This window comes from Bufo bufo, chromosome 8 (assembly GCF_905171765.1).
Source record: "Bufo bufo chromosome 8, aBufBuf1.1, whole genome shotgun sequence".
NCBI lineage: Eukaryota > Metazoa > Chordata > Amphibia > Anura > Bufonidae > Bufo > Bufo bufo.
The window spans coordinates 48,997,595-49,017,657 of record NC_053396.1 but is presented as its reverse complement, the minus strand read 5'-3'; the positions used below and the strand labels follow the sequence as shown (position 1 = coordinate 49,017,657).

Genomic DNA, 20,063 nt, shown 5'->3' with positions numbered 1-20,063 from the left:
TGCTGCTGTTGCTGCCATCTCCACACAATGTCACCTTGCCACTCTGTGGTATCATCCTGCTGCTGTTGCTGCAATCTCCACACTGTCACCTTGCCCCACTCTGTGGTATCATGCTGCTGCTTTTGCTGCCATCTCCACACTAGGTCACCTTGCCACTCTGTGGTATCATGTTGCTGCTGCTGCCATACACACACTATGTCACCTTGCCACTCTGTGGTATCATGCTGCTGCTGTTATCTCCACACTATGTCACCTTGCCACTCTGTGGTATCATGCTGCTGCTGTTGCTGCCATCTCCATGCTATGTCACTGTGCCACTCTGTGGTATCATGCTGCTGCTGTTGCTGCCATCTCAACCCTATGTCACCATGCCACTATGTGGCCTCCTCATGCTGCTATCTCCAAACTATGTCACCTTCCCACTCATTTTTATCATCATGCTGCTGCTGCTTAAAAGTCCTTAAACTGATCACCCGCCCCACAATCTAATTTAGATTTTGGAACCGACAAACCCAACTTGCTTTTGAGGGCTTCATTAATCTGCAGGTTACCATCGTACAGCTCTACAGATAACTTTCCATCTTCATATTTCTCAACAATCTGTGCCCTCAGTCTTTTATACAGACCCTGTCATTGTGCCACTCTGTAGCCTCCTGACGCTGTCGCCAACTCCAGACTCTTTCATTGTGTCACTGTGGCCTTCTCATACTGCTGCAAACTACACACTCATTTTGCCACTCTGTAGCATTCTTTACGCTAACATGGACCTGTAAGACTGAGTTAATACTTGAGTTATTTGGTCAGTTTTGGCCCCGTGACTGCCCAAATAAGTGAAGTGTGCAGTGATTCTAATAGCGACGCCTGTCATCCTCACTGACAGTATTATTTCACTAACCCAGCACACTCCCTATGCGTGTTACTGCAAGGCACAGTGTTCAACATCCATATAAAGGCTCTCTGCAGCCCGGAAATAGACATTTTTTTAACGCGATTCGCCGCAAATAAATTTGGATTTAAGCAAAAAAAAATTGAAGGTTCGGCGAACCAGCCGAATCAAATTTTTTTGAAATTCGCTTATCTCTATTAATAGCCTCCGTTGTTGTACAGTTATGGCTGAGAGGTCAGCATAACGTTTTACACCATCATAAGGATAAAACAGTATCCCTTGTTTGCTTGCGCTCACCATTAAAGCTTCTTGGTTCTGTTTAGCCACTCCCATGAGGTCCTGCTGTTGCCTGCAGTCCTCTCTGCCAGTTGGGCATAGACAGATGGCTCTCAAAGGGTCATCCTAATCTTACTGACACAGGATATTGACCCTGTGCCCGCTGCCCTGGCCTTTGGACTGTTTACCGGATTGATAGTACTGTGCCTGCACATATCTCAGCTTGTGCACTGACTATGATTTTGCCTGTCCCTTTCATACAGGGTTATAGTGTGAAAATCAGGGTGGCCAGTTAGATGGCACACTAAGAAGTAACCCCAAGCCAAACATTTTCAGTGAAACAGTTGTTCTACACCCACTGTATAACAGCATGCACATCATATGTTGCAGTGCTTCAATAATGAATTTAGAAATGGTACAGATCAATTAAGTGTCAACACAGGATATCCTCATAAGAACCCCTTCTTATTTTCAGTTTTAAAAAAAAAAAAAAAAATAGAAACAGAATAAAAACAGCACTACCTAACTTGGGAGTAAATTTAAACTGGGAAGGGAAAAGAAGGAGTAAGGAAAGTCAATGATAAGAAAATGGATAAAATAGACTGACTGTCTTAAAGAGAACCTTTCATGAGTCCAGACTCGATTAAGTAAGTAGTAGGACATTTAGGGCATACATGGGGATGTCCTTGCACTTACTATTATTTCTGGGGGCCGCTCCATTGCGCCACTCTGGCCCCTGTTACCTTGTCCCGCAAGTTATTTTTATCTTGGATATCCATGGCCTTTATTTACAAATCCTAAAGATGGCATAAACTTAGACGGGCTGTCTAGAATTGCATCAGATTCATCACAGTGACTGAGGCTGGATGATAAATCTGGTAGAGCAATAGACACTTTCTGACTCTATACCAACTATTGGTCGGCTTACTCTGCTCTGAGACAGATTTTATGTCAGAATTGTAGTGCAATTTTTGTGCTAAATGCCATATCTTAGGCCAATCCTTTCCCATGAAGTCCTACCCCTTTCTTCCAAGCCCCCCCCCCCCCCCCCCCCCATTATTGAGCATGTCATAAAAAAGCGTACAGAGTGACAGACTTTTGGTAACACTAATGGGATACATGTCCACCAGCCAAAAACAAGTAGACCTTAGGGTCTATTACTATTACTTCATGATGAAAGCGTGCTTGAAACCCTTTATACACTGCTCAAAAAAATAAAGGGAACACTTAAACAACACAATGTAACTCCAAGTCAATCACACTTCTGTGAAATCAAACTGTCCACTTAGGAAGCAACACTGAGTGACAATCAATTTCACATGCTGTTGTGCAAATGGGATAGACAACAGGTGGCAATTATAGGCAATTAACAAGACACCCCCAATAAAGGAGTGGTTCTGCAGGTGGTGACTACAGACCACTTCTCAGTTCCTATGCTTTCTGGCTGATGTTTTGGGCACTTTTGAATGCTGGCGGTGCTTTCGCTCTAGTGGTAGCATGAGACGTAGTCTACAACCCACACAAGTGGCTCAGGTAGTGCAGCTTATCCAGGATGGCACATCAATGCGAGTTGTGGCAAGAAGGTTTGCTGTGTCTGTCAGCGTAGTGTCCAGAGCATGGAGGCGCTACCAGGAGACAGGCCAGTACATCAAGAGACGTGGAGGAGGCCGTAGGAGGGCAACAACCCAGCAGCAGGACCTCTCTATTAATAGCCTCCGTTGTTGTACAGTTATGGCTGAGAGGTCAGCATAACGTTTTACACCATCATAAGGATAAAACAGTATCCCTTGTTTGCTTGCGCTCACCATTAAAGCTTCTTTTATGTGAAAAAAGTGGACACATGCCAAGACATCTCGGGGCGCTGAGTCAGGACAATGTTTCATTCTAGGTACTCTATGAGCTCTGCCTATAATAAGGTCATGAGATTTGGACGATGAAAGCAGAACAGTGGAAGTCTTTTGCAGAGATCTTCTTAGGCATTCCCGTAATCTCACATTGTTTTGGCTGGAACGGTTTTCTAAGTCATTCACTTAAGATTTGAGGTACTCACACTGGACTGAACCGAGGTGGAGGGATTTCAGCCACTGGCAGGGAACCGGCATCCAGGTGTGGGCAGGCATACAGATCTGGATCCTGCAAAGCGGGAAGACGAAGGTGAGTCAGCACCATCTTTGTCCCAGTCTCGCTGGAAAAAAAAACAACTCCAATTTCTCCTATTTCTTAATGGATCTCTTGCCTCTGGTCATCATCCATATGTTAATGCCAGTGATAGAAGGTAAAACACCAAGGGTGGCTATGTTTTAGCTGGTGAAATCTTGGTTCATCACTGCTGTAGCACTGGAGCTCTGAGATTATCTTGCTCGGCTAGCAATTTGATCCTTTGAGGACACAACCGTTTTGTTTGTTTTTTTGCTTTTATTTTTTCTTCCTCACCCTCCAAGAGCCATAATATTTTTAGTTTTTGACTTGGACAAACTTACTGTTTGGGTCTCCACTTGGCAAATGAAGTTCAATATAGATAAATGTTTGTTTGTGCGGGACATTATTATGACACCATTTATTTTACTTTAGCTTGTATTTGAAAACTGGAAATTAGAAAAAATTGCAATTCTACCAAGGCTTTTTGGGTTTTGTTTTTACGCAGTGTACTGCAACCTTATAATGTGGATCAACACAATTAGGGCGATAGCAAAGTTATACAGTTTTTATTATGTTTTGCTATTTTAAAAAAATGCTTTAAAATAAAAATTTTATTGCATTGCTATATTCTGATACTCATAACTTTTTATATTTCTGTCTGCAAAACTCTGTGAAGACTTGTCTTTTGCAGGGTGAGCTGTAGTTTTTATTGGTGACTTATTGGGGTAAATATGATTTTTTGATCACTTTATTCAATTTTTTGGGGGTAGCAAGGTTACAAAAAAAACTGCATATTGACCATTTTTCCCATTGGCATTCATAGCACAGAAAATATTTTTAAAACTCTAATAGTTTAGATTATTTTTTTAAAGGGGGGTAATTAAAATTGTTATATTTTAGTGCTTTTTACATTTAATTTTTTTGGGTTGTTTTTTAACTGTAATTTTTTGCCCTTTAGGGGACTCTTGATTGCCTGTACCATAGACTGTAATACCTGTTATCTTCCTGCATAATACCAAGGCTGCATAGCACCAAATACACATTAACCCTTCATGGCTTGAATACACAATTAACAAAATGTGAGTGATGCCGTAGTGTGAATACATACATACATACATATAAAAAATAAAATCTACAAAATTTCATAAAAGTACAAAAATATACAAAAATATTCTCAAACAAGATGGAAAGGGAGGAAAGACAACCACATGAGAAGATGTTGTCTTTGCTCCTTTTCCTTTTTGTTTGAAAATATTTTTGTGTATTTTTGCACTTTTATGTGGCTACCCGCCAAAAATACACACATCAGGCTAACGTATGGAAGAGTGGCTCACACTCCTGTATGTCCCTGCCTTCTCTCTGGGGTGCCCTGCTGTCACTGTACAGCGGACCACCCGCTCATCAGCTGCATGATTAGCCTGCAGCTGCGATCTCTGAAAGGACGTTCCAAAACATCCGATCAGAGATAAACCCAACCGCCGAGGACGTTTATAGTCAATGGGCAGTCGGGAAGAGGTTAAACACCATCAGCCGCCAAAAAGGGACAATTTTCGGAAGCTTTCTAATATGAAAAATCATGTTTAAACATACTGTTTGTTAACACCGCCAACCATGCATTTACTCTTAGTTATATACGAGTATGTCAGTGTCACATTGACATTATTTGCTATTGCTGTCATTGCATTCATAAGCTTATGAAGGAGGGGAGAAAGAGCAAAAATGAGAAATAAAATTTGAAAAAGACATAATGAAAATATAGGCAAATTTAAGTCCTAGGAGGACTCAGAGTGTCATATACCAATTTTCAAGGCAATTGGAGCATGTATGATTTGTGTAAAATCAATTCGGACACTAATCAAATTTTTATAAAAATTTGCTGAATCAGACATGGAACAGATTTCAAGAAATTAGCTCATCTCTAGTTTGGACCAAGGAGGAGGAGGCATAAGGTGGGAGATACTGTAATACCGGTGGTCCATGCCTACCAACATTTCCCTGATCCTGGCTGGCATGGCTGCCAGATCGCTCACTTGTCCTCCTGCTTTGTTTCTCTGGTGGTCTGTGACTGCCAGCATCTCTCTGTCAATTCCCAGCATGCACAGCCACCAGATTAATGTTTAGCCACTCCCATGAGGTCCTGCTGTTGCCTGCAGTCCTCTCTGCCAGTTGGGCATAGACAGATGGCTCTCAAAGGGTCATCCTAATCTTACTGACACAGGATATTGACCCTGTGCCTGGCCTTTGGACTGTTTACCGGATTGATAGTACTGTGCCTGCACATATCTCAGCTTGTGCACTGACTATGATTTTGCCTGTCCCTTTCATACAGGGTTATAGTGTGAAAATCAGGGTGGCCAGTTAGATGGCACACTAAGAAGTAACCCCAAGCCAAACATTTTCAGTGAAACAGTTGTTCTACACCCACTGTATAACAGCATGCACATCATATGTTGCAGTGCTTCAATAATGAATTTAGAAATGGTACAGATCAATTAAGTGTCAACACAGGATATCCTCATAAGAACCCCTTCTTATTTTCAGTTTTTAAAAAAAAAAAAAAAATAGAAACAGAATAAAAACAGCACTACCTAACTTGGGAGTAAATTTAAACTGGGAAGGGAAAAGAAGGAGTAAGGAAAGTCAATGATAAGAAAATGGATAAAATAGACTGACTGTCTTAAAGAGAACCTTTCATGAGTCCAGACTCGATTAAGTAAGTAGTAGGACATTTAGGGCATACATGGGGATGTCCTTGCACTTACTATTATTTCTGGGGGCCGCTCCATTGCGCCACTCTGGCCCCTGTTACCTTGTCCCGCAAGTTATTTTTATCTTGGATATCCATGGCCTTTATTTACAAATCCTAAAGATGGCATAAACTTAGACGGGCTGTCTAGAATTGCATCAGATTCATCACAGTGACTGAGGCTGGATGATAAATCTGGTAGAGCAATAGACACTTTCTGACTCTATACCAACTATTGGTCGGCTTACTCTGCTCTGAGACAGATTTTATGTCAGAATTGTAGTGCAATTTTTGTGCTAAATGCCATATCTTAGGCCAATCCTTTCCCATGAAGTCCTACCCCTTTCTTCCAACCCCCCCCCCCCCCCCCCATTATTGAGCATGTCATAAAAAAGCGTACAGAGTGACAGACTTTTGGTAACACTAATGGGATACATGTCCACCAGCCAAAAACAAGTAGACCTTAGGGTCTATTACTATTACTTCATGATGAAAGCGTGCTTGAAACCCTTTATACTGTATTTTCCAGCCATATTTGCTCCATTTGCATATGATTGCCCTTTGCAATTTTTAATATCTTAGTCATTCTTTTCTATAGGATTATTTTAGTAAAGACAAGGACTCCCTGTAAAAAAAAGTTTCAGCGTTCAACAATTTCAAGGCCACATGCTGTCATTTTAAGGTGTCTAATGACTTCAGACATTTGTTCCAAATGGCTAGTATATGGTGTACAGCCAAACATCACAAAAAATAATTTGCTTCTATGACATTATTAAGGATTTGTTCCCTTACCTTACTAGCAACGATGACCAAACATTTTGAATCTCAGGTGAGAAATAGCTCACCTGTCCTGTCCTATGGTGTTGTACCTGTTCACACAAAGAGACGTTATAGTGAGAAACAAGTTCAATCATATTCAGAAATGTTCCACTTTTAATGTCTGCAAAATCAAGAATTTCCATGAACCTCTGGGCAAGTATGTTAACAATCAACAGTTACACAAAAAACTTCCCTCCAGTGGTTTTCTTGCTGAACTATCTGGTCTTGTCACCCTCACCCAATGAGGCCTCAAAGGTTTTCCATGAATACAAACATTGTATAGCTTGAATTTTCATGTTCAGAAATTTTCTCATTAAATTTTTTCCAGTGTAAAACCTTCCTCCGTTGCCAAAAATGTTAGTTTTTGTTCAGGATTTGCATTTGAAAACATTCTGCATGGTATGCAATATAACACTTTTTTTTTACTTACTCTATTCCAGCCATAACTGGCATACTTTTTTTCCCATTTAAAAACAGTCTATTGAGAGTCTTCTTCCATCTCTTAAACTGTCACTGACATCAGATTCAGCGCTTTTAGTTCTTGTGCTAGTAACAAAGCACCTTTGTGTATCTGAAAATTTGTCTTGCAATGTTCCTGGGTCATAAGAGTAAAAAACGTAGAAAAGTCAAACGTAGACTCGCCATGTTATCAAGACGCTGAAGGGGTATTCAGTTCCTGTTCTCAGAAAATTGTTGCTCTGTTAAAACATTGGCGGGCATCTGTAGCGACATCTGAAGTCTGCCTTAGTTCATGATCTGTCAGAGTTTGACCTTCTAATTGTTCTAAGTCAAGTAACATGTTCATTGATCATTAAAAATGGACATTAACATATTTTATATTTTATTTTAGATATAAAATACTTGCATATACATCTGTATTGTGTAACATCCTTATAAACTTATAGTAGGAATAGTAAAGAAATGGCACAACATAAGGCTCCATTCAGACGTCCCCAAATGGGTCCGCATCCGTTCTGCAATATCAGGAACGGTTGCGGACCCATTCATTCTCAATGGGACAGAACAAAGCGCGGCCCCTAACTTCCGGGCTTCGGCCTCAAACTTCCGGGAAGCGGCTGTGCAAAAAAATAGAACATGTCCTATTATTGTCCGCAATTGCGGACAAGAATAGGCAGTTCTATGGGGGGTGCCGGCCGGATGTATGGACCCTTATAGTAATAGATTCTGTAAAAGTGTCATTATATGGGCAATGCAAGTAGTTACTAAGTCTAGTTGCACTCTAGGGTTAAATCTTCTGTCAGGCTGTACTGGCAGTTGTACAGCCTGCCAGAGTTCATTGTATCCATCAGAGCAAGAAAGGGCTGGAGAACCAGAAGGCTGTTCCTCTGCCAGATGGAAGATTTAACCCTAGTGTGCAAGTAGCCTAAGACAGATATGTCAGGAGAGGTAATGGGTCCTCTTCAAATGGCTACTGGAGAAAATTCCCATAGTTGGAGGAAGTAAAAGCCATTAAATGAATACTGCTGTACCTTCTTTCATTAAAATCTTCCCCATTTGCAGCCAAGAAACCACGTCAAGAGAGACAGGCACATTGAAAAGTAATTCTCCACAGCTTGAGTTCCTAAACAAAATAGGCCCTCAGGTAATTACCATCTTGTACACATAAGATCCAATCAAGAACTTGTAGGATGCATACTACCCACAAAGGCCTTCCATATTATCCATCAAACCTCACTGTGTGGTCTGTATCTAGGGGGTCTGGTGTCTGGTCTTGTATTTAGAGGGTCTGGTGTATTGTCTGCATTTGTTTAGGATGGTCTGGTGTGTGGCCCGTATTTATTACTGCATCAACAAACATCCATTCACAACACAGTTGAACAATTTAGCCAGTAAGGGTACGACCACACAGAGAGGCCATAGGGTATAATGAGCATCATGGATGCCACACAGGTATTTTAAAAAGTGATGGTTTAGTACTTTTTTTTTTAACAATGCAAGTCAATGGGTGATGTATGGTATACAGTTGCATATTTTGGGGCCATATGTTCACCATATGAGTCAGGATCCCTTCCTGACATGTACGTGAATGTAGTAAAAAAAAAATCAAAAAAAGAAGTATGAGCTGAATGTCTAATATGTACAATGCATAAGAAGAAAATGAAGAAGAAATGTGAATAGGGGATTAGTCATCTTTCCACGCCTTACATTTATGTCATGGGTGGGAAGTGCTTCCTACAATGTGTTGTAAGTACAGTATATGGCACATGAATGGCACAGGTACAGCTGACAACATTATGCAGCAACATAAAAAAAAAACTTTTTTCACAAGACACATACTAACATTGCAAAAGAATTGCCCAAAAAGTGTATGGTAAGCTGTGTGGCTTTTGTTTGTTGTGGCGGAAGCCAGCAGCAGGGGAGAGGTAGAGGCACCAGAGAAGACTGCAAATTAGATATAGAGTCACTCACTGAAGAAGGCGGCTCCACGCTCCATTCTTGCCAGCCATCTCAGGTCTCTGCTTCTGACGTCATGGACAGCCCTGGTAACATAGTAACATAGTAACATAGTACATAAGGCCGAAAAAAGACATTTGTCCATCCAGTTCGGCCTGTCATCCTGCAAGTTGATCCAGAGGAAGGCAAAAAACCCTGTGAGGTAGAAGCCAATTTTCTCCACTTTAGGGGAATAAAAAATTTCTTCCCAACTCCAATCAGAATAACTCCCTGGATCAACGACCCCTCTCTAGTAGCTATAGCCTGTAATATTATTACGCTCTAGAAACACATCCAGGCCCCTCTTGAATTCCTTTATTGTACTCACCATCACCACCTCCTCAGGCAGAGAGTTCCATAGTCTCACTGCTCTTACCGTGGATCACTTGCTAGAGCTGTCATCAGCCAACAGCCCTAGTTAGTAAGCAATCAGCTGTTCTGAAGTTCAGAACAGCTGATTGGATGGGTGCAGTCATGAGTCTAGTACAGCCACGGTAGTATCCCCGCTACCTTCTCACACTGTATATGTTTACTGCAGAGTTTTCTCCAGCTGCACAGGGCTCTTCCTTTGCGCAGGGGGAGGACATGCGCCTACAGTAGGTGCCACCTCAAGGCCTCAACCCTCTGTGCCAGGGGCACATGCCCCCCTTACTCCCCCTTGCTACACCCCTAATTTCACTGCACTAAATCATCATGGATGCTGGCAGCTTTGTTTTAAACCATTTTATTGTGCAAATAATTTGTGATTTTCATTTTATTCCGGTGGTAAATTATGGAGATTATTCATTTCTCAGGCTATGTAAGAAATTCCGTATGTGTATAACGTAGTGATCCTGCATACATCTACACTGTAAGATTTTAATGAATCTTTCTGCATAAAGAATGTTTTTTTTCCCCCTTCTTTCCCAGGTTCTTATCCTCGTCTATCTCTGAGTTTCCGAATTAAGAGAAACATTGGATATTTTATACTTCAGACCTACATGCCATCTATTTTGATCACTATTCTGTCATGGGTTTCATTCTGGATAAACTATGATGCTTCTGCTGCAAGAGTGGCACTCGGTATGTACTGTAAAGATGGTCATATACAATGGATGACTGTCTGCCTAACACTTGTTTGGTGGACTACAATCCTACCTCTGCCATACACGTACTGTATATCCAAGCATACATTTTATTTCAATAATATGAATTTATCCAGGGCTACCATTGTAAGTTGAAAATATTGGAACATAACTATGGAGAATTAGTTTAACCGTTTGAGTTTTTTCCAGTTTCGTGGTTTATTTATTTTTTACTCCCTACTCTTCCAAAGCCCAAACTTTTAGATTTTTCCACTCACACAGACGTATGAGGGCTTTTTTTCTAGGACAAGTTGCACTTTCTAATATCATCAATAGTTGCATACAATGTAGTGCAAAGCTAGATAAAAATAGAATTGGAAAAAAAAAACGAAATTGTGCCATAGTTTTATTTTTACAGCATTCCCTATGTGGTAAAACTGACCTATGCCCTTTATTCTCTGGGTTAGTACAATTACAGCAATACCACATTTATATAGTTTATATACTTAAAAAAATAAAAACTTTGCAAAAAATTTTTTTTTTATTTTCTTCTCTTGCCATCTCTCTTCTCTTCCCATCTCTCTTCTCTTCTCTTCTCTTCTCTTCCTTTTTTATTTTCTTGCCGTATTCTGACCGCTCCCCGGCACCAGCGTTGCTCCGGATCTCTGCATTGCTGCTGCTGCATCTCCACATCGCACAGATGAAAATATCTGGCGATGGAGGGGAGCAGCCAATAGCAGGCCACGAAGGTGACAAGCACCCTTGAGGCTGGTCACCGTCGTGGCCTGCTATTGGCTGCTGCCCCCGTCGCCAGATGTTTTGATCCACACGATGGGGAGATGCAGCGGCGGCCGTGCAGAGATCTGGAGCAACGCTGGTGCCGGGGAGCAGGTAAGTAACATGTATATAAGGGGCCTGGGCATTGGGGGGGATCTTTTAGAATTTGGATAACCCCTTTAATGATAAAAAGGTAGTGAATAGTGATCTGGATCAATTAAGACTTAACTTTAACTTTTTATACGCTATAAAATATATCCCTCAAAATATACTAGAGGTTGAATGTAAAATACAGTTTTCCACAGTCCCACACTCAGGGGGGCTCCTTGGAAACAAAAACAGCTGTGTCTACACTTATACAATCAGTGTCAGACACTAAAGGGTGACGAGAGCTGATATGCACAAGCACCTTAGGTGCACAAAGACGAGGTAGCAGTAATCAGTGTATACTGGCACCCTATGTGCACAATTCAAGCAATAATGTGGAAGACAACATATAACAGTGTATACATAATGCACAGCGGCATAAAGAAAAAACCAAAAAACATATAATGATTAGGTGCAAGAAGATACCGTGCAACGGAAATGCACAGCTGCACCTATGTCATAAGGTGCACGGCGGCACCATTGAAACCCAGTGTCCTACCCTACAGGTGATGGGCTCTTCAGACACCTCCGTTCCGTTGTTTCTTGGTAGGGTGGTCTGGTTCGATGATAGGGAGTCCTCACGATATGGGGGGATCAGAGGAAGATGTTCCTATTTGTCCCTAGACGACCCTCAGGGCCCTACAATAGCCCTGTTAATCTAACCACGGGGTGTCCCACTAGTTGGGCCCCTGTCCGGAACCTAACCCTGGAATTGCGTTCCCTATTTTGCCCTGAAAAGATCCCAACATGCACGTTTCTGAGGCAGAAACAATCCTCTTATCAGGGGAATATGAAAAGTGGGCTAAAATATGTTTCGCTTGCCGGAGACGGTGTTCACCACCAAGCATTTGCTGGGAGGAGTACTCGCCAGCAGGTACAAGAACCACTGGGAAAGATGGCTCCCAAGTGGAATAGAATGCACAGGTAGGTGCAAAACAGAAAGGGAAAAGAGAAAGGGACAGATGAAAGACACCCTCCCTTCGTTGCGGTACACAATTGGGGCCGCAGGCATTGATGTTACCTAGCTTCTCTGCAGGAGCCCGCCAGTCTTTTAAAGCGTCGCGTCGACCTATGCGCGCGACGCGCAGTATGATGACGTCAGCGATCGCGAGATGTGAGGGCGGCGCATGGGCAAAGAGATTTGCCAGGAGCTAAAGTATAGCGTGCATTGAACGGCACTTACTGCGCCTGCGCCAGTGGTCAATAGCGAAAGTAGGTCACCGTGCAGGCGCGCCACCTCCAGTGCATGTGCTACAACTTGAAGATACACTGCCGGTTTCCCCGGACATCACAGCCCTCATGCTGATGTCAATAGCATGAGGGAAAGTTCCACAGTATATAAAGTATAAGCATAGGGACACTGTCCGTCAAATGCATACTGTGGGAGCATGTTAAACATGAGGAAATCGAAATATAGGTACATAGATTGTCCATACATACGGGCATTAATATGAAAGCACCATATGGGTGTATACTGATGGGCATCGGGATATATGTCCATACAGTCTACACCTAAGCAGACCCCGATATGGGTATGTAATAGGTGAAGAATGGTATTTGTGGTGGTTTGATGCTTTAATTTCTTAACCATGGCTATAAAGGAGACTCAAAAAGGGGATGGTGGGCACCATAAAAGGTAGAGTCCGTTCTAACGGAATGTGGAGAAAAATTCCTCATTGGGACAAGTTAGTTATACTGCTTCCAAGTATATCAAAGAATGGGCACATTTGATGAGGCATCAGGACAGATCAGGGACATCCTCCGTAAGCATTGGCCCGTTTTATTGATGGACCCCGAAATTAAAGAGACCATTTTCAGTTATCCGCAAATCTCTTTCAGGAGAGGCAACAGCCTCAAAGATATGCTTGTCCACAGCCACTACACCCCAGCCACTCAAGGGACCACATGACTGGACCGTAAGATCAATGGCTGTTATAGGTGCAGTGGCTGTGTGGCCTGCAAGATACTATAAAGCAGCAAAACCTTCTTTAGTTCAAATCTGCAGATGTCCTTTACTATCAAGGACTTCATCAATTGGCGCACACGGGTTGTGATCTATAAGATCACATGCGTGTGCGGACTTGAATATATAGGCAAGACTAAAAGAGAGCTGCGTAGATGCCTCGGGGAGCACCTGGGTGATATCGCGAATGAGTGCGATACACCAGTAGCCCGGCATATGAATTATATCCATGGAGGGGATTCAAGCTGCATTAAGGCTATAGGCATCGACAAAATCCCACCACCTATACGCGGTGGCGATTGGGACCGTCTCCTATTACAGCGGGAAGCACGCTGGACATTCCAACTCAATACAGTATCCCCTAGAGCAGGCATGCTCAACCTGCGGCCCTCCAGCTGTTGCAAAACTACAACTCCCATCATTCCCTGGTAGCCTACAGCTATCATCCTACAGAAGGGCATCGTGGGAGTTGCAGTTTTACAAGAGCTGGAGGGCCGCAGGTTGAGCATGCCTGCCCTAGAGGTTTGAATGAACAACTCAATTTTGGTTGCTTCCTGTAACACCCATTAAAAGTGCCAGTTGAGATTTGCCCATTCTTTGATATACTTGGAAGCAGTATAAATAACTTGTCCCAATGATGAATTTTTCTCCACATTCCGTTAGAACGGACCCTACCTTTTATGGTGCCCACCATCCCCTTTTTGAGTCTCTTTTATAGCCATGGTTAAGAAATTAAAGCATCAAACCACCACAAATACCATTCTTCACCTATTACATACCCATATCGAGGTCTGCTTAGGTGTAGACTGTATGGACATACAGTACAGACCAAAAGTTTGGACACACCAAGTGTGAAACAACTGAAAATATGTCATATTCTAGGTTCTTCAAAGTAGCCACCTTTTGCTTTGATTACTGCTTTGCACACTCTTGGCATTCTCTTGATGAGCTTCAAGAGGTAGTCCCCTGAAATGGTTTTCCAACAGTCTTGAAGGAGTTCCCAGAGATGCTTAGCACTTGTTGGCACTTTTGCCTTCACTCTGCGGTCCAGCTCACCCCAAACCATCTCAATTGGGTTCAGGTCCGGTGACTGTGGAGGCCAGGTCATCTGGCACAGCACCCCATCACTCTCCTTCATGGTCAAATAGCCCTTACTTTCAAAGTTTTCCCAATTTTTCGGCTGACTGACTGACCTTCATTTCTTAAAGTAATGATGGCCACTTGTTTTTCTTTACTTAGCTGCTTTTTTCTTGCCATAATACCAATTATAACAGTCTATTCAGTAGGACTATCAGCTGTGTATCCACCTGACTTCTCCTCAACGCAACTGATGGTCCCAACCCCATTTATAAGGCAAGAAATCCCACTTATTAAACCTGACAGGGCACACCTGTGAAGTGAAAACCATTTCAGGGGACCACCTCTTGAAGCTCATCAAGAGAATGCCAAGAGTGTGTAAAGCAGTAATCAAAGCAAAAGGTGGCTACTTTGAAGAACCTAGAATATGACATATGTTCAGTTGTTTCACACTTGTTTGTTATGTATATAATTCCACATGTGTTAATTCATAGTTTTGATGCCTTCATAGTCATGAAAATAAAGAAAACTCTTTGAATGACAAGGTGTGTCCAAACTTTTGGTCTGTACTGTATGTCCATACAGTCTACACCTAAGCAGACCCCGATATGGGTATGTAATAGGTGAAGAATGGTATTTGTGGTGGTTTGATGCTTTAATTTCTTAACCATGGCTATAAAGGAGACTCAAAAAGGGGATGGTGGGCACCATAAAAGGTAGGGTCCGTTCTAACGGAATGTGGAGAAAAATTCATCATTGGGACAAGTTAGTTATACTGCTTCCAAGTATATCAAAGAATGGGCAAATCTCAACTGGCACTTTTAATGGGTGTTACAGGAAGCAACCAAAATTGAGTTGTTCATTCAAACCTCTAGGGCAGGCATGCTCAACCTGCGGCCCTCCAGCTCTTGTTAATTCATAGTTTTGATGCCTTCAGTGTGAATCTACAATTTTCATAGTCATGAAAATAAAAAAAACTCTTTGAATGAGAAGGTGTGTCCAAACTTTTGGTCTGTACTGTATATCCCGATGCTCATCAGTATACACCTATATGGTGCTTTCATATTAATGCCCGTATGTATGGACAATCTATGTACCTATATTTTTTCCTCCTCATGTTTAACATGCTCCCACAGTATGCATTTGGCGGACAGTGTCCCTATGCTTATACTTTATATACTGTGGAACTTTCCCTCATGCTATTGACATCAGCATGAGGGCTGTGATGTCCGGGGAAACCGGCAGTGTATCTTCAAGTTGTAGCACATGCACTGGAGGTGGCGTGCCTGCGCGGTGACCTACTTTCGCTATTGGCCACTGGCGCAGGCGCAGTAAGCGCCGTTCAATGCACGCTATACTTTGGTTCCTACCAAATCTCTTTGCGCATGCGCCGCCCTCACATCTCGCGATCGCTGACGTCATCATACTGCGTGTCACGCGCATAGGTCGACGCGACGCTTTAAAAGACTGGCGGGCTCCTGCAGAGAAGCTAGGTAACATCAATGCCTGCGGCCCCAATTGTGTACCGCAACGAAGGGAGGGGGTCTTTCATCTGTCCCTTTCTCTTTTCCCTTTCTGTTTTGCACCTACCTGTGCATTCTATTCCACTTGGGAGCCATCTTTCCCAGTGGTTCTTGTACCTGCTGGCGAGTACTCCTCCCAGCAAATGCTTGGTGGTGAACACCGTCTCCGGCAAGCGAAACATATTTTAGCCCACTTTTCATATTCCCCTGATGAGAGGATTGTTTCTGCCTCAGAAACGTGCATGTTGGGATCTTTTCAGGGCAAGATAGGGAACGCAATTCCAGGGTTAGGTTCCGGACGGGGGCCCAACTAGTGGGACACCCCGTGGTTAGATTAACATGGCTATTGTAGGGCCCTGAGGGTCGTCTAGGGACAAATAGGAACATCTTCCTCTGATCCCCCCATATCGTGAGGACTCCCTACCATCGAACCGGACCATCCTACCAAGAAACAACGGAACGGAGGTGTCTGAAGAGCCCATCACCTGTAGGGTAGGACACTGGGTTTCAATGGTGCCGCCGTGCACCTTATGACATAGGTGCAGCTGTGCATTTCAGTTGCACGGTATCTTCTTGCACCTAATCATTGTGTGTTTTTTTGTTTTTTCTTTATGCCGCTGTGCATTATGTATACACTGTTATATGTTGTCTTCCGCATTATTGCTTGAATTGTGCACATAGGGTGCCAGTATACACTGATTACTGCTACCTCGTCTTTGTGCACCTAAGGTGCTTGTGCATATCAGCTCTCGTCACCCTTTAGTGTCTGACACTGATTGTATAAGTGTAGACACAGCTGTTTTTGTTTCCAAGGAGCCCCCCTGAGTGTGGGACTGTGGAAAACTGTATTTTACATTCAACCTCTAGTATATTTTGAGGGATTTTTTTTATAGCGTATCAAAAGTAAAAGTTAAGTCTTAATTGATCCAGATCACTATTCACTACCTTTTTCTCATGATTCATGTGAGTGATCATTTATGAACATCATTTCTCTGATTCATGTAACCCCTTTAATGTCAACGAAGCTGTGTAAAGGCTAATTTGTTGCAGAGCGATTGGTAGTTTTCAGTGATACCGTGTTGGGATGTTTATGACTTTTTGATCACTTTTTATTCAATTGTTTTTGGGAGGAGAAGCAATGAAAAAGGGCAAATCGACCATTTAGATTTTTTTTTTTTCTCTTACTGCGTTCACTGTATGGGATAAATACATTTATGTTTTTTTCTAGTTCGGACAATTTGGGATGCAGCAATGCCTATGATCTTTACTTTTCTATTTATTTTTATTATAGGGAAAAGGGGGTGATTTGAATTTTTATATTTAATTTATTTTTTCATATTTGAAAAAAAAATCTTTAGCTATTCTGACTGCTAAACAGAACATTAACTTCAATGATACAAAGGTTTAACTAGTGAAATGTCCAGACTGATTGGCTAGATCTTCTGACAGTTCACATATACTGATCAGTCAAAATTGGTTTGATGTTACAGTGGCCCAGAAAACACCATTGTGTGTTGAAAATAGAGAACATTCATAAATATCCACAGGTTTAGGTCAGGTTTAGAAGGACCAAAGACTGGCAAAATTTTTTATAGGGAATTATTGAAGAAAAGTTGACTTAAAGGGGTTTCTGGATTCCATCAACCCACTTTGAATTAATCTAATATTTGCCCATATTTCAGTTTGTAATGTATTGTATTGGATGCAGAGGATTGTAGGCCCTGCCTTCTCTCTGCTCATGCTAATTAAATGAGTGTTCATACTAAAGGACACAGAAAGGCTGGAAGAACAAGCTGCATGAGAATTAAGGTGAGGTCACAGAAAGTTGCATGTATAAGAGGAAAGGGGTCATGGGATGGCATTCCTGATTGGGGGATAGCTTGGATTGCGTACTTATAATACACTACAAAGTGAAAGATGGGAAAACAATAGATTAAATGAAAGGGGTTTGATGGAAATCAGAAGACCCCTTTAAATCAAAAGAGAAGTTCCCTAGAGAACTTAAATGTGTTTTTTTTTTTTGTATTTCAGGAGTGACTACTGTGCTCACTATGACAACAATTAACACACATCTAAGGGAGACCTTGCCTAAAATTCCATATGTTAAGGCTATTGATGTATATCTTATGGGATGCTTCGTGTTTGTGTTTCTGGCTCTATTGGAATATGCATTCGTTAATTATGTATTCTTTGGCCGGGGCCCTCAGCAGCAGAAAAAGCTAAATGAGAGAACAAGCAAATCAAATAATGAACGTCATCGCTATGAGGAAAGAAGAGTAAGAGAACAGGTAATTTGTTATGAGCATAAAGGAGGAAATGTTTTATGACTGTATGCATACAGTGTTGGAGCAATGGCATGATGAATGTTTAAAATTGTCAACAGTTATATGTATAGCAGTCACTATAAGGGGTGAATATACTGAAGTCAAAGAGCAGAAACAGGAATGAGGAAAATACATTATGCAATGAGAATTTAAATGTCTATGGATCAACATTCATCAAAGGATTATTACCATTTTAAAATTGCTAAAATATGCAAAACATTATAATCAGTGGGAAAATGGCAGCTTTTTTTCCTGCATTGTGATGTTCCCATCCACTCACTGCTTTATTCAAATGAAGAAAACCTATGAAGCAGGCAAAGGTCTCACAGTGTCCACCTTCTCCAGAAATGGAACAACACATCTTCTAAATAGGTTGGCCAATATCTGTAGTGATATCACTGTGATAAGCAGGTCCCAACCTGATCATGTGATTGTCAATATGCAGGCATGTAAACAGGTGGAGGTGGTAAACTGAATGGCAATGGTAAGGGATCGGTGGGGTTTAGTCATAGAAGAGACATCAACTTTTATTTTACCAATAATAACAATATGTTTCTTTATCCCAGGTTGATCCTTATGGAAACATTCTTCTCAGCACTCTTGACATGAGCAGTGAGTTGATGTCAGCTGAGATGGGAAGTAGCATTGGTTATTCCCGGAACTCCGTCCTGTCATATGACACCTCAGGGATCCAGTTCCGCAAACAGCTGACATCAAGAGGGGACAATTTTGGCCACACTCCCTTGGAGCGTCATGTTCCCCTAACAGCCACACGTGGACGTGCCAACTGCCGCCTTCGGCGACGTTCTTCTAAGTTAAAGCTTAAGATTCCAGACCTTACAGATGTCAGTACCATTGACAAATGGTCCAGAATCATTTTCCCCATCACTTTTGGATTTTTTAACTTGGTTTACTGGATGTACTATGTCAACTGAAGCATCTCCATTCCCCTTCACCCTAAGCTGTGCACACCCTTCCTTCCACAGGACACAAGCTTCACCTAAGTCTCTCACCCCCTCTTGCTTCACAGTTTGATGTTTGGCCCAGAGAAAGAAACAGAAGATGAAGCATTCGAAGAGGGGGAAGGAGAATTGCACTTTTTGTCACACATTTTTTTCACCAAATTTCTAATTTTTTCTTGTGCCTGGAAATTGATTATGGCTGGGTACAGTGGGTCATTTTGGATGTTACAATGAAGAAACAATTTTTCTTGAGACTTAGCTAATTAAGGTAACAACAAAAAGTGTGTCATCTCCAACAAGGGGAATCTGAAGGCAGTACAGGGTTAGGATGAGAATACCAGTATTTTTTTCTATCTTATGCAGTTTTAACTAATTTTGCTATATATTGTGAGGCTATAAAGGCACAGAAAGGTTTGTACATGCATGCAGAAAACAACTCTGTAGGGCAAAACATCTCCAATTGCTAACTTGAGTTGCACCTAACTGCTCCTATTGAGCACTTTGGCTAAATGAATATATAGGAATGATTTTGGGGAAAAAGCCAAACATATTTCTCAAAGAAACAGAATGGCAAAATAAGAAGTTAAATGGAATTATGAGGAAAAAATGATGTGAATATTGCACATTTTAATTCACTATTTACAGTATTTGATAGAGCATTTATGTTTCAAGAAATTAAAAAGAATAAATGTGCCAAAGCCACTATTATTTAGTGTTAGAAATGAGGAAAGTATTAGAAGAACCTATACAAGCCCATACTGTATCTGATTAAAACTTTTACTTTACATTAAGTCATAATTGGAAATCAGATGGACCAGAGTTACAAAACTAATGCCTAATTGTTACACAACTATTCTATGGTTTGGACATGTTGTGAGGACTCCCTGCCAAAAATCTAAATGTTGT

The 20,063-nt window shown here is 41.7% G+C and overlaps 1 protein-coding gene across 2 annotated transcripts in view; it reads left to right on the top strand.

Moving 5' to 3' along the window:
* LOC121009451 (gamma-aminobutyric acid receptor subunit beta-4) overlaps window positions 1-19,130 on the top strand; it is a 465,957-nt gene extending 446,827 nt beyond the window's left edge. The window contains exons 8-10 of one of the 2 annotated variants that reach the window (XM_040442566.1): window positions 10,230-10,382; window positions 17,903-18,159; window positions 18,762-19,130. In XM_040442566.1, the coding sequence (XP_040298500.1) occupies window positions 10,230-10,382; window positions 17,903-18,159; window positions 18,762-19,130 (779 nt within the window). The remainder of the gene's footprint in view (window positions 1-10,229; window positions 10,383-17,902; window positions 18,160-18,761) is intronic. The other variant, XM_040442567.1, reaches the window with a different exon arrangement.
* The last annotated feature ends 933 nt before the right edge of the window (window positions 19,131-20,063 follow it).